The sequence below is a fragment of the Piliocolobus tephrosceles genome, chromosome 10, assembly GCF_002776525.5.
Source record: "Piliocolobus tephrosceles isolate RC106 chromosome 10, ASM277652v3, whole genome shotgun sequence".
In the NCBI taxonomy this organism is placed as follows: Eukaryota; Metazoa; Chordata; class Mammalia; order Primates; family Cercopithecidae; genus Piliocolobus; species Piliocolobus tephrosceles.
The window spans coordinates 12,650,757-12,668,899 of NC_045443.1; the positions used below are offsets into that span (position 1 = coordinate 12,650,757).

The 18,143-nt window shown below is 45.2% G+C and overlaps 1 protein-coding gene across 1 annotated transcript in view; it reads left to right on the forward strand.

The window, feature by feature from the left end:
• Positions 1-16,494: 16,494 nt before the first annotated feature.
• CREBL2 (cAMP responsive element binding protein like 2) overlaps positions 16,495-18,143 on the forward strand; it is a 33,985-nt gene continuing 32,336 nt past the window's right edge. Inside the window, exon 1 of the mRNA XM_023226135.1 lies at positions 16,495-16,855. Coding sequence (XP_023081903.1) covers positions 16,841-16,855 — 15 coding nt within the window. The 5' untranslated portion in view covers positions 16,495-16,840. The remainder of the gene's footprint in view (positions 16,856-18,143) is intronic.

The window sequence follows — 18,143 nt, forward strand, 5'->3', positions numbered from 1 at the left end:
TACATTTTTAAAGCTACATTTTTAACTTTCGCAAATGAAAAGATAATTCCATCTGGTTCAGGAAAGTATCTATAGAGAACATGGAAGGTGTTTTTCTCGTTTTGCCACTTTTTTTCTTTTTTTCTTTTCTTTTTTGAGAGGCTCTTACTCTGTCACCCAGGCTGGAGTGCAGTGGTGCTGTCATAGCTCACTGCAGCCTTGAACCCCTAAGCTCAAGTGATTCTCCCACCTCAGCCTCCCGAGTAGCTAGGACTACAGGCATACTCTACCACAGATGGCTAATTTTTAAGTTATTTTTTAAGAGACAGGGTTGCTATGTTGCCCAGACTGGTCTCGAAATCCTAGGCTCAAGCAACCCTCTTGTTTTGGCCTCTCAAAGTATAGGGATTACAGGCTTGAACCACTGTGGCCAGCCCACCTTTCTTTACTTTACATTTCTTTTTTTTTTTTTTTTGAGACAGAGTCTCACTCTGTTGCCCAGGCTGGAGTGCAGTGGCACAATCTCAACTCGCTGCAATCTCTGCTTCCCAGGTTCAAGCCATTCTCCTGGCTCAGCCTCCTAAGTAGCTGGGATTACAGGCGTGCACTAGCACGCCCAGCTTTTATTTATTTATTTTTTTGTGACAGAGTCTCACTCTGTCACCCAGCCTGGAGTGCAGTGGCACGATCTTGGCTCACTGCAAGCTCCACCTCCTGGGTTCACACCATTCTCCTGTCAGTCTCCCAAGTAGCTAGCACTACAGGCACACGCTGCCATGCCCAGCTAATTTTTTGTATGTTTTTTAGTGATCCGCCCGCCTCAGCCTCCCAAAGGCCCGGCTAATTTAAAAATTTTTTTTTTAGGCCGGGCGCGGTGGCTCAAGCCTGTAATCCTAGCACTTTGGGAGGCCGAGACGGGCGGATCACGAGGTCAGGAGATCGAGACCACCCTGGCCAATACGGTGAAACCCCGTCTCTACTAAAGAATACAAAAAACTAGCCGGGCGACGAGGCGGGCGCCTGTAGTCCCAGCTACTTGGGAGGCGGAGGCAGGAGAATGGCGTAAACCTGGGAGGTGGAGCTTGCAGTGAACTGAGATCCGGCCACCGCACTCCAGCCTGGGCGACAGAGCCAGACTCCGTCAAAAAAAAAAAAAAAAATAAAAAATAAAAAATAAAAATTTTTTTTTTAATATTTAGTAGAAACGAGGTTTCACCATGTTGGCCAGGCTGGTCTCGAACTCCTGACCTCAAGTAATCCACGCTGCTCAGCCTCCCAAAGGGATGGGATTACAGGCATAAGCCACCATGCCCAAAGCCCACCTTTCTCAAATAATATTTATTCAACTCTTCAAATAAGTGATAGGAGTCTAAATTCAATCTCACTAATTATCATTCTATTTGCCCACCCATCAGTTCTTGGTAATATGTGTTAATAGGCATGGCCTGGGAAAACAAAGTGCACTGATAATTTTTAGTCTAACTGCTGTGTATCCGTTACAGGTATCGCTCATCTTGCAAAATGGATATTGTTCAGCAAAATTGAAAATAAAAGACTTCTGACTGGGAGCGGTGGCTCACGCCTGTAATCCCAGCATTTTGGGAGGCTGAGGCGGGCGATCACGAGGTCAGAAGATCTAGACCATCCTGGCTAACACGGTGAAACCCCATCTCTACTAAAATACAAAAAAATTAGCCGGGCATGGTGGCAGAAGCCTGTAGTCCCAGCTACTCCGGAGGCTGAGGCAGGAGAATGGCGTGAACCCGGGAGGCGGAGCTTACTGTGAGCCGAGATCGCGCCACCGCACTCCAGCCTGGGTGACAGAGAGAGACTCCGTCTCAAAAAAAAAAAAAAAAAAAAGACTTCTCTAGAGTAAAATCCATGTCCTACTAACATTTCAGAAGTTAATGTTCCTTCCCAGATACAATAGATTGGATTAAAATTTTGATTGAAGAAGGGATTAAGATAATTTCTGGAACATATATTGGGCATTGCCATACGTATTTACGGGGACATACCAACAGTTCTTTTGTCACTTGTCTCATGTATGTGACAGAAAGAACCTGGAGGGCAATGAAGTCAGGACACTTCACCTGTGGTCCTCCAGTCCCACCTCCATCTGACCAAGGGTGAGACACTTTTAAAGAGTTTTTGTTCAGTCATCAGATATCGGGAAGGGTTACTATATGGCAGGCCCTTACACTCAGTTATATTCAGTTCTGTATACCATACCACCATATAGCATATATTATGAATGTGGTATAATCTAGTGTAATAAAATGTTAGAAAATAAAATAAATAAAATAATAAAATAAGAGGTATACAGAGCTGCCAACCGCATGTGAACAAGCCACGTTCTCTCAGATTTGTCACTCTCCTGCTTAAACCTTCAGTAGCTCCCCAGTACCTTCAAATTAAGTCCACATCCTAAGCTTGGCATTCAAGGTGCTTCATCATCTATCACCTGTCCACTTCTTTGGCCCCAGCTCTTGACACTGCTCTCATCTCTTGAGATGCCTACGTTACTCTCAAATCTAATTATTTGCAGCTCGCTCCCACCCCGCCCTGCATTGTTTCACTGAACTATGACTTTGCAAATGTTTCTTTTGCTTTTGCTGCCTGTTTGGAAAAATGTGTAGTCAGTGTTTGAGACCTGGCTCAAAAATCAGTCTTTCAGGCCGGGCACGGTGGCTCAAGCCTGTAATCCCAGCACTTTGGGAGGCCGAGATGGGCGAATCACGAGGTCAGGAGATCGAGACCATCCTGGCTAACACCGTGAAACCCCATCTCTACTAAAAAATACAAAAAACTAGCCGGGCGAGATGGCAGGCGCCTGTAGTCCCAGCTACTCCGGAGGATGAGGCAGGAGACTGGCGTAAACCCAGGAGGCGGAGCTTGCAGTGAGCTGAGAACCGGCCACTGCACTCCAGCCTGGGCGACAGAGCGAGACCCCGACAAAAAAAAAAAAAAAAAAAAAAAAAGAAAAGAAATCAGTCTTCCATAAAGGCTTGCCCTGATTCGTCTCTATATTTTCTGAATACCTTTATTATCACACTTAATACACTATATTGAAGTTATTCGTTTACATTGTAAAGGAAGTATGGAAATGAAACGTAAAATAAATCCCCATTAGTGTTTAAGCTCCTTGAGGGCAGAGGCCCTATCTAGTTAATCTTTGCATTTCTAGTATATAGCACAGTGCCTGCTCAACACATTTTGTAAATGAATGCATAGATAAAAGAATGAATTTGTTATACTATAGCTTGTATATAGTAGTATAACTACTATTTCTTTGTAGTTTGACATTTCTTAATATAGTGACAAATCCAGTAAAACCTGCATCTCTCCTGGATTCTATGTTATCTCTACCTCTGTCTTACAGGCACTACTCATAGCATTATAGTGAAGTTCCTGTAACAATTCGTTGATTTTAAAACATAATAAATCACCAAGCATATATCATTTATATCTTGACAGTGTACTTTAAAGCAGATGTTTCAGTTTTATTTCCTTCACATAGCTAGCATCTCTCCAGACAAGCTTAGATAGCAACCTGTTTTCTTTGGCAAATTGATTAATGGGGACATTACTCATGTGCCTGGTTGTATGACATTTCCAATAACATTGTCATTTTGTTTATGGAGTGGTAGGTAAAAATATCCAGGAATTTACTACCAGTGGAGGAACCACCCGTTTGCTGGAAACATTAAAGAGAAAAAACTGGAGAGGCAGCTCTCTTGGAGAATGCTGAAAAAGATCTAATTCTGTCACAAGCCTGCCTCACAACAAACCAGCTCCCAGTGGCACCTGTGGAAACAGGAGAACAGCCTTGCTGTGTACCTTAGCACTTTGGCTGGGGACTGAGCTGCCCGGCGGGGACCTGCGAAACTGCAGAGGTAGCTCTTCTCATGCCTAAAGGGTAGCAGAGTAAAGGGGGTTGGGAAGAGCTGCCTAGCACCGTGTCAGTGGCAAGGAGTGGATTTAGGAGTAGGAACAAAGGAGAAAAGCATGAATGAGTGGAGGGCTGGGAAGGGGCAGGACGTGGTGGAGGCACACTGGGGAGTGGGCAGGGACCCAACTGTATGGCAGCAAATTGGGCAGGTGTAATCAGCCTACACCTTCCACCTCACCTCAGAGACCTTACAGCATACAGGGAGGAGGGGGCGACCATGAAGAGAAGGTATGATCTTGTCCTCTGGAAGCCATGGGCAGGAAGGTTACAAGCACGTATTTGGGCCTCACCTGCAGCAGCAAGAACAGAGCAGGTGAACAGGCACATTCCATGCTGAGTGGGAAAGGAGGCTATCTAAGGGAAACACACTAAAGGCTTGAAGTTTTCCAAGACAAAACAAAGCCAACTGCGGAAACCTTTAAGGATTAGGGAAAAGGATGCTCCCCCATCCAAGAATTTTCTGTCTTAAAAAACAAAACAACAGAAATAACAGAACACAACACAAGAACCACGTGCTAAAAGGGGAAGGGGGAAGCTGTGGCAGAGGAGCTAAGTCCAGGCTGATGACCCGGGTGCTGAACACCGCGGGAAAAGATCAAGGTTTCTTGTGCAATCCTTCCCTGCATTTGCGTCAACCAGCACAAGGCCATCTTGAACTGGCAGCAGTCAATTCAAGAAGCTTATGTGAAAGGCAGCATTACTTAAGGCAAAATGACTTTCTCTCCTACTTCCAGAGAAATATCTAGAGGCCAGGGCTTCAATGTAAAGCAAATCTATAAAATTCACAATGATATGTATGTTCTCCTGGTAAAATGTGGAAGGAGGGTGTTGCTGCTTTCGTGTTTTAAATCTCATTATTGCGAGGGCAGTGGGAGTGTCAGGAGAGGCCGTAGCTCTAAACTCTCAGGACTTTAAAATTCCTATGCTATATTATAAAATAATCCCGGTAACAGAATTGTTGTATAAACTCCCAGTTCTAATAATACTATTTTATTGGGGAAAGAAGGTATTTGTCTAAAGAGCTAATTTTTGAAAATTAAAGGAACGAAGAGCTTAGTCATTTGTGTGAAAAATATGTACACGCCTTCACCTAGTTCCTATAGCTCACTGTGGTTATGTGTCCAAAAGCTTCCAGCAGAAGGCCCCAGAAAATATTGGGCGGCACCAAGTCCAAAACAGGAATGAAAACAGAATATTTATTTTACTCAGATTAAAAACAAGCCCCAAACAGGCTGGGCACGGTGGCTCATGCCTGTAATCCCAGCACTATGGGAGGCTGAGGTGGGCGGATCATCAGGTGAGGAGTTCGAGACCAGCCTGGCCAACACGGTGAAACCCCATCTCCAAAAATACAAAAATTAGCCGGGCAGGGTGGCCTGCAATCCCAGCTACTCGGAAGGCTGAGGCAGGAGTAATCGCTTGAACTCAGAAGGCAGAGGTTACACTGAGTTGAGATCGCGCCACTGCACTCCAGCCTGCGTGACAGAGCAACATTCCATCTCCAAAACAACAACAACAACAACAAACAAGCAAACAAATAAGCAAAACTATCATTCACACACAAACAGAAGAGGTTGCTGAGGCAGCTTTGGTGACTGTCTCTTGAAAGCGGTGATGATGTCAGGAACTGTTCAGAAAAGGCCAGTTGGAACACTTTATGGGGGCTAGGTGTGGGGAAACATCTTTTTGAAACAGTGCATTTCACCTCGAATAGTAAAAGCTGAGAAATAGCATGATGTGAGTCTATAAAAACCATAAACAGTAGGCATAGAATCAACATGGGCTTGCTTATGAAATAAGGATGAAAAAATATTCTGAAACTTTTTCGAAATAAGTTTAGAATACATTTTTAAAGGACTATTTCATGGAGCAAGTAAAAAAAAATGTTTCTTTTCTTTTTTTGATAATTTTATTCTTTCTATTTTTAAAAACCTTATAGCTTTCAGTTTCATCTCCAAAATTTTTTTTTTTTTTTTTGAGACAGGGTCTTACTCTGTCACCCAGGCTGGAGTGCAGTGGCATAATCTCGACTCACTAAAACTTCTGCCTTTCAGGCTCAAGCAATCCTCCCACCTCAGCCTCCAGAGTAGCCGGGACTATAGGTACATGCCACCAGGCCTGGTTAATTTTTCCTATTAAAAAAAATCTTGGCCAGGTGCAGTGGCTCACACCTGTAATCCTAGCACTTTGGGAGGTTGAGGCTGGTCGATCATGAGGTCAGGAGTTTGAGACCAGCCTGGCCAAGATGGTGCAACCCTGTCTCTACTAAAAATACAAAAAAAATTAGCCAAGTGTAGTGGCGGGCACCTGTAATCCCAGCTACTTGGGAGGCAGGAGAATTGCTTGAACTCCGGACGCGGAGGTTGCAGTGAGCAGACACCACGACACTTGAACTCCAGCCTGGGCGACAGAGTGAGACTCCACCTTTAAAAAAAAAAAAAAGAGTCTTTACTGGGAGCCTGAGGTGAGAGGATCACTTGAGGCCAAGAGGTGGAGACCAGCCTGGGCAACATAGTGAGATTCCATTACCCAAACCCCATCTCCTCTACAACTTTTTTTCTTTTTTTTTAAATGCTGGGCATATTAGCCCAGCTACTTGGGAGACTGAGGCAGGAGGATCACTGAGGATCACTGAAGCCCAAGAGTTTGAGGTTACAGTAAACTATGATTGTGCCACTGCACTCCAGCCTAGACACATCTAGACATATCACAGAGCCAAAAGTAGCTACTAAGCAAAATTACGCTATCAAACTTTTAGGGATGGCCGAGCGCAGTGGCTCACGCCTGTAATCCCAACACTTTGGGAGGCCAAGGCGAGTGGATCACCTGCGGTGGGGATCAAGACCAGCCTGACACAACATGGAGAAACCCCCGTCTCTACTAAAAATACAAAATTAGCCGGACATAGTGACGCATGCCTGTAATCCTAGCTACTCAGGAGGCTGAGGCAGGAGAATTGCTTGAACCTGGGAGGTGGAGTTTGCTTTGAGCCGAGATGCCCCATTGCACTCCAGCCTGGGCAACAAAAGCGAAAGCGAAACTCTGGCTGAGGGAGGGGGCCATGCCTGTAATCCCAGCACTTTGGGAGGCCGAGGCGGGCGGATCACGAGGTCAGGAGATTGAGACCATCCTGGTTAACACGGTGAAACCCTGTCTCTACTAAAAATACAAAAAATTAGCCAGGCGTGGTGGTGGGTGCCTGTAGTCCCAGCTGCTGGGGAGGCTGAGGCAGGAGAATGGCGTGAACCTGGGAGGCGGAGCTTGCAGTGAGCCGGGATGGCGTCACTGCACTCCAGTTTGGGCCACAGAACAAGACTCTGTCTCAAAAATATGTGTGTATATATGTATATATACACACACACACACATATACATACACATACACACACAGAATACATTAGCTACCACAACTATGCTCTCTAACAAAGAACTGTTGTTGGTGACAGAAATAGCATGTTAAACAGGTTAGATTCCAAGTGACAATACCTTCATTCCTACGAGAGATAATACTCACACAAACATATTTGGAAACCATTAAGTGGTACTATTACTAAAAATTTTATAATTTATTGCAAAGTATTAGGTGTTATGTTGTTCATGTAACATTGAATTAACCAAAGAATGACATTAACTACCTTCAGATTTAAACAAATGTTTTGAAGAACAATTCTTTGTACAAGCAGAAAGATTTAAAGATACAGCCTATGATGGAAATCTTTCTATACAGATGAAGCCTTTGAAAGTTAAAGGAGGCTGGGCGTGGTGGCTTATGCCTGTAATCCCAACATTTTGGGAGGCCGGGGGGCGGGGGCAGATCACCTAAGGTCAAGAGTTCGAGACCAGTCTGGCCAACATGGCGAAACCCTGTTTCTATTAAAAATATAAAAATTGGCTGGGCATGGTGGTGGGCACCTGTAATCCCTGCTACTCAGGAGGCTGAGGCAGGAGAATCGTTTGAACCCGGGAGGTGGGGGTTTGCAGTGAGCTGAGATCATACCACTGTACTCCAGCCGGGAAAAAAGAGAGAACCCTTTCAAAAAAAAAAAAAAAAAAAAAAAAAAGTTAAAGGAATTGAAAATGTGCCTTAAAATATGTAGATTATATAAATTAATCAAAAAATAAATAAAGATATGTGACTACTATATGATCCCAAACAGAAAAATCAGAATATCCATAGTATTATAAAGTAAGCCTAAAGAAAAAGATATTTACGTCTAGCAATAGACAGTACGTAACTTAGAGTCAAGAAATGTTGGACCCGGTGCGGCGGCTCACACCTGTAATCCCAGCACTTCGGGAGGCTGAGGTGGGTGAATCACCTGAGGTCAGGAGTTCAAGACCAACCTGGTTGGCCAACATGGCAAAACCCTGTCTCTACTAAAAGTACAAAAAATAGCCAGGTGTGGTGGCACACACCTGTAATCCCAGCTACTCAGGAGGCTGAGGCAGGAGAATTGCTTGAATCTGGAAGGCAGAGGTTGCCGTGAGCTGAGACCATGCCACTGCACTCTAGCCTGGGGGACAGAGCAAGACTCTGTATCAAAAAAATAAAGAAAGAAAAGAAGAAAAAAGAAAATAAAAGAAATGTTGTTAGCACTTAAATCTCCATAAATATTTGTGGCTTTTTGAAAATATCCTTATGGTCATAAGTAGGTTTGATAGCATTTCAACAGTAAATTTGCTTGTATTTGTTTCTTAGAAATGGGGAAGATTGAAGCAAAAAATGGAACAGTTAAGGCTACTTATGTGGTAAGAAATGGTTCCCCTGCTACTCTTGTGAAGTTTCCAGGTACCAAAAGCACACATTATCCTAATGATCCAGGGTTCCAATCTTTTCTTCCTTAAAAATACAAGATTCAGAAAAGGAGCCATGTCAGATTTCCATTCAACAAAAACACTGGGTTTACCAACTTTACACTGGAAACAAGCTCAAAAGTGGACTCTGAAACCTGCTTTTTTTAAAAAGGGTTTCAAGCGATAAGTGTTAACATGTGCCACAGCAAGTCTAGACATCTGCAGGTCTGATGCAGACATCTCCTGAGGGTTTGCCCAACAGACACACACAGGGCCAGGCACCTTTTCTTCTTCAGCAGCAGAAGAAAAATGTGCTCTTTATTGCCAAAAATAAACACTTTTTAAAAGACAACTTCTGTTTATCAATAAATATCCCTTCCTTTCTGTAGTGGATCTCTGGTTTTCTCCAAGCTGCCTGATTAACTGCTTTGGGTATGTTCCTAACTGGAGACAGTGCCGAGGGGTCAGGGCCAGACCCTTCATTAAGGAGAAATGAAATACTCCTCCTGTGTACGTGGGAGGTGCCCTTGTTCCTGCCGGCCGCTGCCACCACAACCGCCACCGCCACCGCCACCACCACCATCAAACTAAAGATCAGGCTCTTGGTGGTGAAGGGGTTCATAACTGCTGGGTGGAGAAAGGAATATTGTGTTAATTGGCGAGGAGGGGACAGCCAGAGTCTAATGCTATTGCCAGAAGGTTACTTCTCAAATTAGGGACACCTGGGAATTTGAAGTGCTAGTGGCCCTGGGGAAATGACTGGAAGGATTTATAAGCCCCTTGAATGAATGCTGTGTCACTCAATTCTAACACTAGAAATCTAAGGTACAACTGAAAACTACTCCTTTTGGACAGAAAGGAACAGAAGAGAGAATTGGTTTTGTTTTTTCAGGTTTTTTTGTTTGTTTGTTTGTTTTTTGTTTTTTTGAGATGGAGGCTCGCTCTGTCACCCAGGCTGGAGTGCAGCGGCGCAGTCTCGGCTCACTGCCAAATCTGCCTCCCAGGTTCATGCCATTCTCCTGCCTCAGCCTCCCGAGTAGCTGGGACTACAGGCACCCACCACCACGCCCAGCTACTTTTTTGTATTTTTAGTAGAGACAGGGTTTCACCGTGTTAGCCAAGATGCTCTTGATCTCCTGACCTTGTGATCCGCCTATCTCAGCCCCCCAAAGTGCTGGAATTACAGGCGTGAACCACCGTGCCTGACCAAGAATTGTTAAAGAAGGTACCTGACTGTACTTTCTTCAGCTCTCTGCTACCTCCCCGACCCTAACCCCACAGGTATTCAGTGTCTACTTGCTGCTCTTCAAATATTGAAAGCCCAACCACAGCAATCAGATCTACCCAGATCTTCCCTGTCTTATAACATCTATCCTCCAAAACCATATATTCCTCTTTTCTCCCCCTTGTAAACCCTGTGTTAAATTAATATTTAAGGCCAGGAGTGGTGGCTCAAGCCTGTAATCCAGCACTTTGGGAGGCCGAGACGGGCGGATCACGAGGTCAGGAGATCGAGACCATCCTGGCTAACCCGGTGAAACTCCGTCTCTACTAAAAAATACAAAAAAACTAGCCGGGCGAGGTGGCAGGCGCCTGCAGTCCCAGCTACTTGGGAGGCTGAGGCAGGAGAATGGCATAAACCCGGGAGGCGGAGCTTGCAGTGAGCTGAGATCCGGCCACTGCACTCCAGCCTGGGCGGCAGAGCTAGACTCCGTCTCAAAAAATAAAATAAAATAAATAAATTAATGTTTAGGGAGCAGGTAAGAGAAAAAAAAGCATATCCATACTAAAGTGTAAATGACTAATAGGGATGCTTGGAAAGCCCTCTCTTACAAAGGGTTGCTCAGTTTTAAACAGTTGCTTATTGGCCAAATAAATACAATTTCTATTATTTCTTCAAATAAGGGCACATTTTATTCTTTCTCACTGGGTGAGGGACGTATATGGCTTAGAAACAGCAACAGTAGGCCAGGCACAGTGGCCTGTAATTCCAGCACTTTCAGAAGCCAAGGTGGGTGGATCACCTGAGGTTGGGAGTTCGCGACCAGGCTGGCCAACATGGTGAAAGCCCGTCTCTACTAAAAATACAAAAATTAGCTGGGTGTGGTGATGCACATCTGTAATCCCAGCTACTCAGGAGCCTAAGGCAGGAGAATCGCTTGAACCTCAGAGGCGGAGGTTGCAGTGAGTCGAGATCACGCCACTGCACTCCAGCCTGGGCGGCAGAGTGAAGACTCCGTCTCAAAAAAAAAAAAAAAAAAAAGCAACAGTATTTTAAGTAGAAAAGAGTGGATAGTACAGTATCAAGAACTACTGTTGTTGCGTTTGAAGGGAAGCTTTTAGTATGCTGGTGAAGGGGAAGAGGTGAGGGAAAGTTTGAGCTTAGAAGGTTTTAGTTCCTTGAGCTTCATTTTCTCTTCCTTATTTTTATGCTGATTGGGTCTTTTTTTCCTTCTCTGTCAACAGACTGCTTCAGTACTTCTTGGCTTTATTTATTTATTTTGCTCCCGCTAACAAGCTGGAGGCTGAGTTATGTGCTCAGTCTGAAAATGTTCCTTTTGACTGTTGCCTCTGAACTTTCTAACCAATACAGAGAGTAAATAGGTACTGTGCTGTATGCAAATGTAGGCATATTTGTCCGTGTAGGCCAAAGGAGGGGAGGCATGTTGCAAAATGCCTTTAGAACAAAAACAAACTTTTCCAATAGAATATTTTATAGCCTTTTGAAAATAAGCTAAACTTTTAGAAAACGAAAAGTACAGAGGAATACTTATCTATAAAACAAATTGGAAAAAAAATACACAAAACAAAACATGACTAATACTTCAACAGTGAGTTCACCTCAAGCATTTCATGAATTTCACATGACCCACCCACTTTTTCTCTGTACCTCTGAGGATTACCATATTAGCAGCAATAATACTCTGTTGTTCAAGTGCCAGATTTACATATCAACGTAGCCATGGCATTCCTGAATGTAGAATATTGTACTGCTCGCCTCGTTTGTGGTTTCTATAATAAGGTTAATTTTTGTTCCCTTACCCTCCTCACTTAATCTCATGCCACCCCCTACCTTTCTTCAATTAGTGGTTTGTCTTTCACTTTGAATAGTTTTTCTCCTTTCCTTTCTCAGTCTCTGTGTCAGGACTTGAACTATCCTCAAATTCACTGTACAAACCATGCTGCATTTAAAACTTCTTATCACTCAGCCACGGATGATCAATTCTTTGAAAAGACAAGCCAAAGACAGAGAAGTTAGGAATGGGCATTTCTAGGATGACTCTAGGATACCTTCTTCCCCAAGTTTAGGATGTGTGGTAAGATGGGTTTGAAGTTATGGTAGATTTCGTGGCCATCTTTGTCTTTTTTTTTTTTTTTTGAGACGGAGTCTCGCTCTGTCGCCCAGGCTGGAGTGCTGTGGTGCAATCTCGGCTCACTGCAAGCTCTGCCTCCCAGGTTCACGCCATTCTCCTGCCTCAGCCTCCCGAGTAGCTGGGACTACAGGCACCTGCCACCATGCTCGGCTAATTTTTTGTATTTTTAGTAGAGACGGGGTTTCACCGTGTTAGCCAGGATGGTCCTGACTTCGTGATCCGCCTCGGCCTCCCAAAGTGCTGGAATTTCAAGAATGAGCCACCATGCCCGGCTTATCTTTGTCTTTTTCTTGGTAGGCTTTTTTTAAAAAAATTATTGCTATTTCTAGATTTTATTGGAGATGGGTCTAGCAAAAATTTCCAGAATTGCATCAGACATTTTTCATTTCCAATGGATGTTTGGAAAAGGTTAGGCAGTTTTAAAGTTTTCAGACTCAAACGTGTCAAACTGGCCAGGTGCAGTGGCTCACGCCTATAATCCCAACATTTTGGGAGGCCGAGGTGGGCAGATCACCTGAGGTCAGGAGATTGAGACCATCCTGGCCAACATGGTGAAACCCTGTCTCTACTAAAAGTACAAAAATTACCTGGGCATGGTGACACATGCCTGTAATCCCAGCTATTTAGGAGGCTGAGGTAGGAGGATTGCTTAAACCCGGGAGCTGGAGGTTGCAGTGACCGAGATCGTGCCACTGCACTCCAGCCTGGCAACAGAGCTAGACTCATCTAAAAAAAACAAAAACAAAAACAAAAACAAAAAGTATCAGACAAAATGGAAAGTCAGCTGGAGCCTAACAAGCTATTTTAATGAGCATTCTTTCTCTGTGATGTTCCCCAGGGGATATGAGCCCAAGCAGACCCATGTGGCCCAGGGAGTAACATGATCATCTTGGCTCTGTTTAGACACCTGTGCCCAGCGGTAAGGAGACCAGGAGGGAGACAGACTGATGAAAGCATGGAGGCATGCAGACCCATTAGGAGTGGGTGTGCGCCATGCTACTTAGAAAGTTACTACAAAAAACTCCATAGCAGTGACAGAGGCTTGATGCAACATAGGCCAACAGTGCCTCTATGTGGGGTGTCTGAGAGTATATGAAATGTGTTTGTGAGTGTTGGGGAGGGAGTGAAAAGAAGAGAAATACATGTGTTTTTTAAAGGAATTGCATGCCTTGGAGGTTCCTTTTGAGAAGATGATATAGGAAAAAAAGATTGAGAACCACGCATGTAGAACACACCCAGGATGCTGAGAGCACATTCTTCCCCTAACCACTTAAAAAACACTTTGCTGTGTTTGCTCTTCTAATCAGTCTGATGCACAGCTTTCCCTGCCCACCGTAAGTTTTGTACCCTCTTACCTTCGACTTATCAGCACATAGATATTAAACTTGATCTGTATTATTTTTCACCAGATGCTTTGTTTAGTGAATGATCTAAGTTTTCTGTATATCACCTCCTGGATTATAAAGTCCTTCAGGATTTACAGCATACTTTTAGAAGTTAATACACCTTCCGGGCGCAGTGGCTCACACCTGTAATCCCAGCACTTTGGGAGGCCAAGGCAGGCGGATCACAAGGTCAGGAGATAGAGACCATCCTGGCTAACACGGTGAAACCCAGTTTCTACTAAAAATACAAAAATTAGCCGGGTGTGGTGGCAGGCACCTGTAGTCCCAGCTACTCGGGAGGCTGAGGCAGGAGAATGGTGTGAACCCAAGAGGCAGAGGCTACAGTGAGCCAAGATTGCACCACCGCACTCCAGCCTGGGTGACAGTGAGACTCTGTCTCTCAAAAAAAAAAAAAAAAAAAAAAAGTTGCATGGGACATACTTTCCTGAAAGGGTATTTGAGGTTTATCTGAAATTCGAATGTCATTGGGTATTCGGTGTCTATATTGCTAAATCTGGGAACTCTACTTCAGTTGAATTTTACGAGGGTTAACAAAGCACTTTATGAGTCTTTGAAAAGGTATGAGCCAAAGGGCTCTTCAGGAGCAGCACTGACAAATATGCAATCTTTGTCAAGTTCTCAAAGGCCCGAGGTAAGCCAAAACAAAAACAACAGTAAAAACAAGCTCACTGACTTTATTAAATGAGGACACAGCCAGTTATTTTAAAAATAATTTTATTGGCCGGGCGCGGTGGCTCACGCCTGTAATCCCAGCACTTTGGGAGGCCGAGAAGGGCGGATCACGAGGTCAGGAGATCGAGACAATCCTGGCTAACACAATGAAACCCCGTCTCTACTAAAAATACAAAAACTAGCCAGGCGAGGTGGCGGGCACCTGTAGTCCCAGCTACTCGGGAGGCTGAGGCAGGAGAATGGCGTAAACCCGGGAGGCGGAGCTTGCAGTGAGCTGAGATCCGGCCACTGCACTCCAGTCCGGGCAACAGAGCGAGACTCCGCTTCGAAAAAAAAAAAAAAAAAAAAAAAAATTTATTGAGATATAATCCACTCATTTAAAGTGGTTTAACTACAGTTAAACTACAATTTAGTGGTTTTTTAATAATTCACAGGGTGTGCAACCATCACCAAAATCAATTTTAGATCATTTTTTTCTCTCTCTTTTTTTTTTTGAGTCGGAGTTTCACTCTTTTTGCTCAGGCTGAAGTGCAATGGCACGGTCACAGCTCACTGCAACCTCCACCTCCCGGGTTCAAGCGATTCACCTTCCTCAGCGTCCAGAGTAGCTGGGATTACAGGTATGCGCCACCAGGCTGGCCAGCTTTGTATTTTTAGTAGAGATGGGTTTCTCCTTGTTGGTCAGGCTGGTCTTGAACTCCTGACCTCAGGTGATCTGCCCACCTCGGCCTCCCAAAGTGCTGGAATTACAGGCATGAGCCACTGTGCCAGGCTGAATTTTACATCATTTTCATCACCTCAAAAAGAAACCCAGTACTCCTTAACTGTCACTCTCCTTTCCAGGATCCCTCCATCCCTGCTATTCTTCAACCCTAGTCCTTGGCAACCACTAATGGATGTTTTTGTCTATTTAGATGTGCCTGTTCCAGACACTTCATTATAAATAGAATCATACAATATGTGGCCTTTTGTGTCTGGCTTCTTTCACTTCACATAATGTTTTCAAGGTTCAGACACATTGTAGTGTGTATATGCCTTCATTCTTTTTCATTGCTGAATAATATTTCTTTCCTTTTTTTGAGACAGAGTCCTGCTCTGTTGCCCAGGCTGGAGTGCAATGATCACAGCTCACTTCAGCCTCCAACTCCAGGGCTCAAACCATCCTCCCACCTGGGCCTCCTGAGTGGCTGGGACTACAAGCACCACCATCACACCTAACTAATTTAAAAAATTTTTTGTAACACACCCAACTAATTTTTAAATTCTTTTTGTAGAGATGAATCTTACCACATGGGTCTTCTTCTTCTTCCTTCTTCTTTCTTCTTCCTCTTCCTTCCTTCTTTCTTCTTCTTCCTTCTTTCTTGTTCCTTCTTCTTCCTTGTTCTTCTCCTTCTCCTTCGTCCTTCTCCTCCTTTGTTCTTCTTCCTTCTTCATTCTTCTTCCTTCTTTTTCTTCTTCTTTTTTTTTTGTCTGTGTCCGGTTTTATCACCCAGGCTGGAGTGCAGTGGCATGATCTCCGCTCATTGCAGCCTCTGCCTCCCAGGCTCAAGTGATCCTCTAATGTCAGTCTTCCCAGTAACTGGGATTACATGCATGTACCACCACATCCGACTAATTTTTGTATTTTTTTGTAGAGACAGGTTTTGCTATGTTGCCCAGGCTGGTCTCGAACTCCTGGGCTAAAGCAATCCTCCTGCCTTGGCCTCCCAAAGTGCTGGGATTACAGGCGTGACCCACCGCCCCTGGGCCAGTATTTCTTTATTTGTATAGTCCACACTGGTTTATCCATTCATCCAGTAATGGACATTTGCGTTGTTTCCACTTTTGACTATTATGAATAATGCTGCTAGGAAAGAACATTTATGTAGAAGTTTTTGTGTAGTCATTCGTTTTAATTTCCCTTGGGTATGGGCGTGGCCAATATTCTGAGGAACTGCCAAATTTCTTCCCAAAGTAGCTGCACTATTTATTTTACATTCTTAGTTTTTGTTTTTCGTTTTTTTAAAATAAAGAACCTTTACGGTTTCCTCAGCTTCCCAGAGGAGGGCCTGCTTCCGGCACCCCACCTTCAGGGCTGCCTCGGCAGAGCTCCAAACTCCCCTCCCTGCCATTCCAGGCCCTGGCACTAAGGAGCCAAAACATCAGGTCAGGCGCACTTTGGGCCTCCAGCCCGGCCCCGCCTCCTCAGCGTTAGCTAGTAGGCAAAAGGAAAACAGCTGCCCCTGAATGAGGCTATATGGACATTGTAGTTTTTTTTCCAGTCGGCAGCGCAGAGATTGTGATAAGAAAAACCACAATTCCCAGAATGCCGCGGTGCTACGGCAGCCGAAGGGGCCATTCCGCGTGTGGCGCTCCCGCCCACTCTCCGGTCTCGGCGGCTCTCCAGAGCGTCTGTAAACACCCAGAGACTGTCATGGAGGGGGAGGAGGAGGCGGCGGCGGCGAAGGGAGGCGTTTGGGGCCGCCTCCAGGGTCCGCTCTGCCATTCCTGAACTGGTCCCTCGTCCCCGTGACTGTGGCATCAGGGAAGCGAACTGTTAGGCGAGAGGAGGAGGCAGCCAGAACCATATCCCCTTCTTCCTCGGGGCGGGGGCCGGGCCAGGCCGGCTGAGCCGGGGGAGGGCTCCGGGAGGGAGTGCCCGGCCAGGCCAGCCTGTCTGCCGAGATGGATGACAGTAAGGTAAGTCTTGTGGTTTGCACGCGCCGCCGCCTGCTTGTCGCTCAATGCTAGTCCCGCGGCTGAACCTCTGCTATGTAGTCCACGCCAACACCCAAGAGACACCTGTCTAAAACATACCTGCGCCTCTCCAGTCACTGCCCGATGGTACCCAGCCAGGAAATGAGGGAACACCGGGGCTGCTTTTTTCCAGGAAGGGCCCTCTCCTCTGGAAATTTTTCACTCCCAGGGCAACCCTGTTTGCTAGCTTTCCAGATAGTGCAACCCGTAGTCCTTAACTTGCCTGTCGAGATAAGTGAAGAAACTACTGTACTTTTTCTTCTTGCACTCTTTTGCTGCCTCCTAACCTCTCTCCAGTTTGGAGACTTTAGTGCACTCTGAAGCAGCCTTATTCCCCTTGACGATTCCCCCTTTCTTCTCTCAGGCTCCCTTACTCAATGCACCATTCATATAATCAGTTCACTCCCCCTCTGAGCTATTTTCCTGCGGTTGGTTGGAACACTGCTAAACTCCTGTTGCTATTTGGCCAGTCTGGAGTTTAACCTCCTCTAGAAAGCCTTCTCTAAAAAATAGTGATTTTTCTCTTGTTAACCTTAGTATCCCATCACCATCCAGTTTCCCTGTCCAAATCACTTACTTTATGATTGTAAGATAATAGATAACGTTCATTGTTGGTTAATCCAAATAGTTTATGTATAGCCTTTCTGTCTTTACTTATTGAGACGGAGTTTCGCTCTGGTTGCCCAAGGCTGGAGTGAAATGGCGCGATCTCCGCCCACCACAACCTCCGCCTCGGGGGCTCAAGCTTTTCTCCTGCCTCCCGGGTTCAAGTGATTCTCCTGCCTCAGCCTCCCGAGTAGCTGGGATTACAGGCATGCACCACCACGCCCGGCTAATTTTGTATTTTTAGTAGAGACAGAGTTTCTTCATGTTGGTCGGGCTGGTCTCGAACTCCCAACCTCAGGTGATCCGCCCGCCTTGGCCTCCCAAAGTGCTGGGATTACAGGCGTGAGCCACCGCACCTGGCCGCCTTTCTGTCTTTACATCTACCCACATTAGTGTTGTTTAGTTTTATTTCCAGAAGATAGGGATGCTCAGGGATTTGCTTATTGATGTTTCAGGTTGTTTTGGAATTGGACTTTTTTATTTTAAGGAATCAGAGGGCCGGGCGCGGTGGCTCAAGCCTGTAATCCCAGCACTTTGGGAGGCCGAGACGGGCGGATCACGAGGTCAGGAGATCAAGACCATCCTGGCTAACCCGGTGAAACCCCGTCTCTACTAAAAACACACA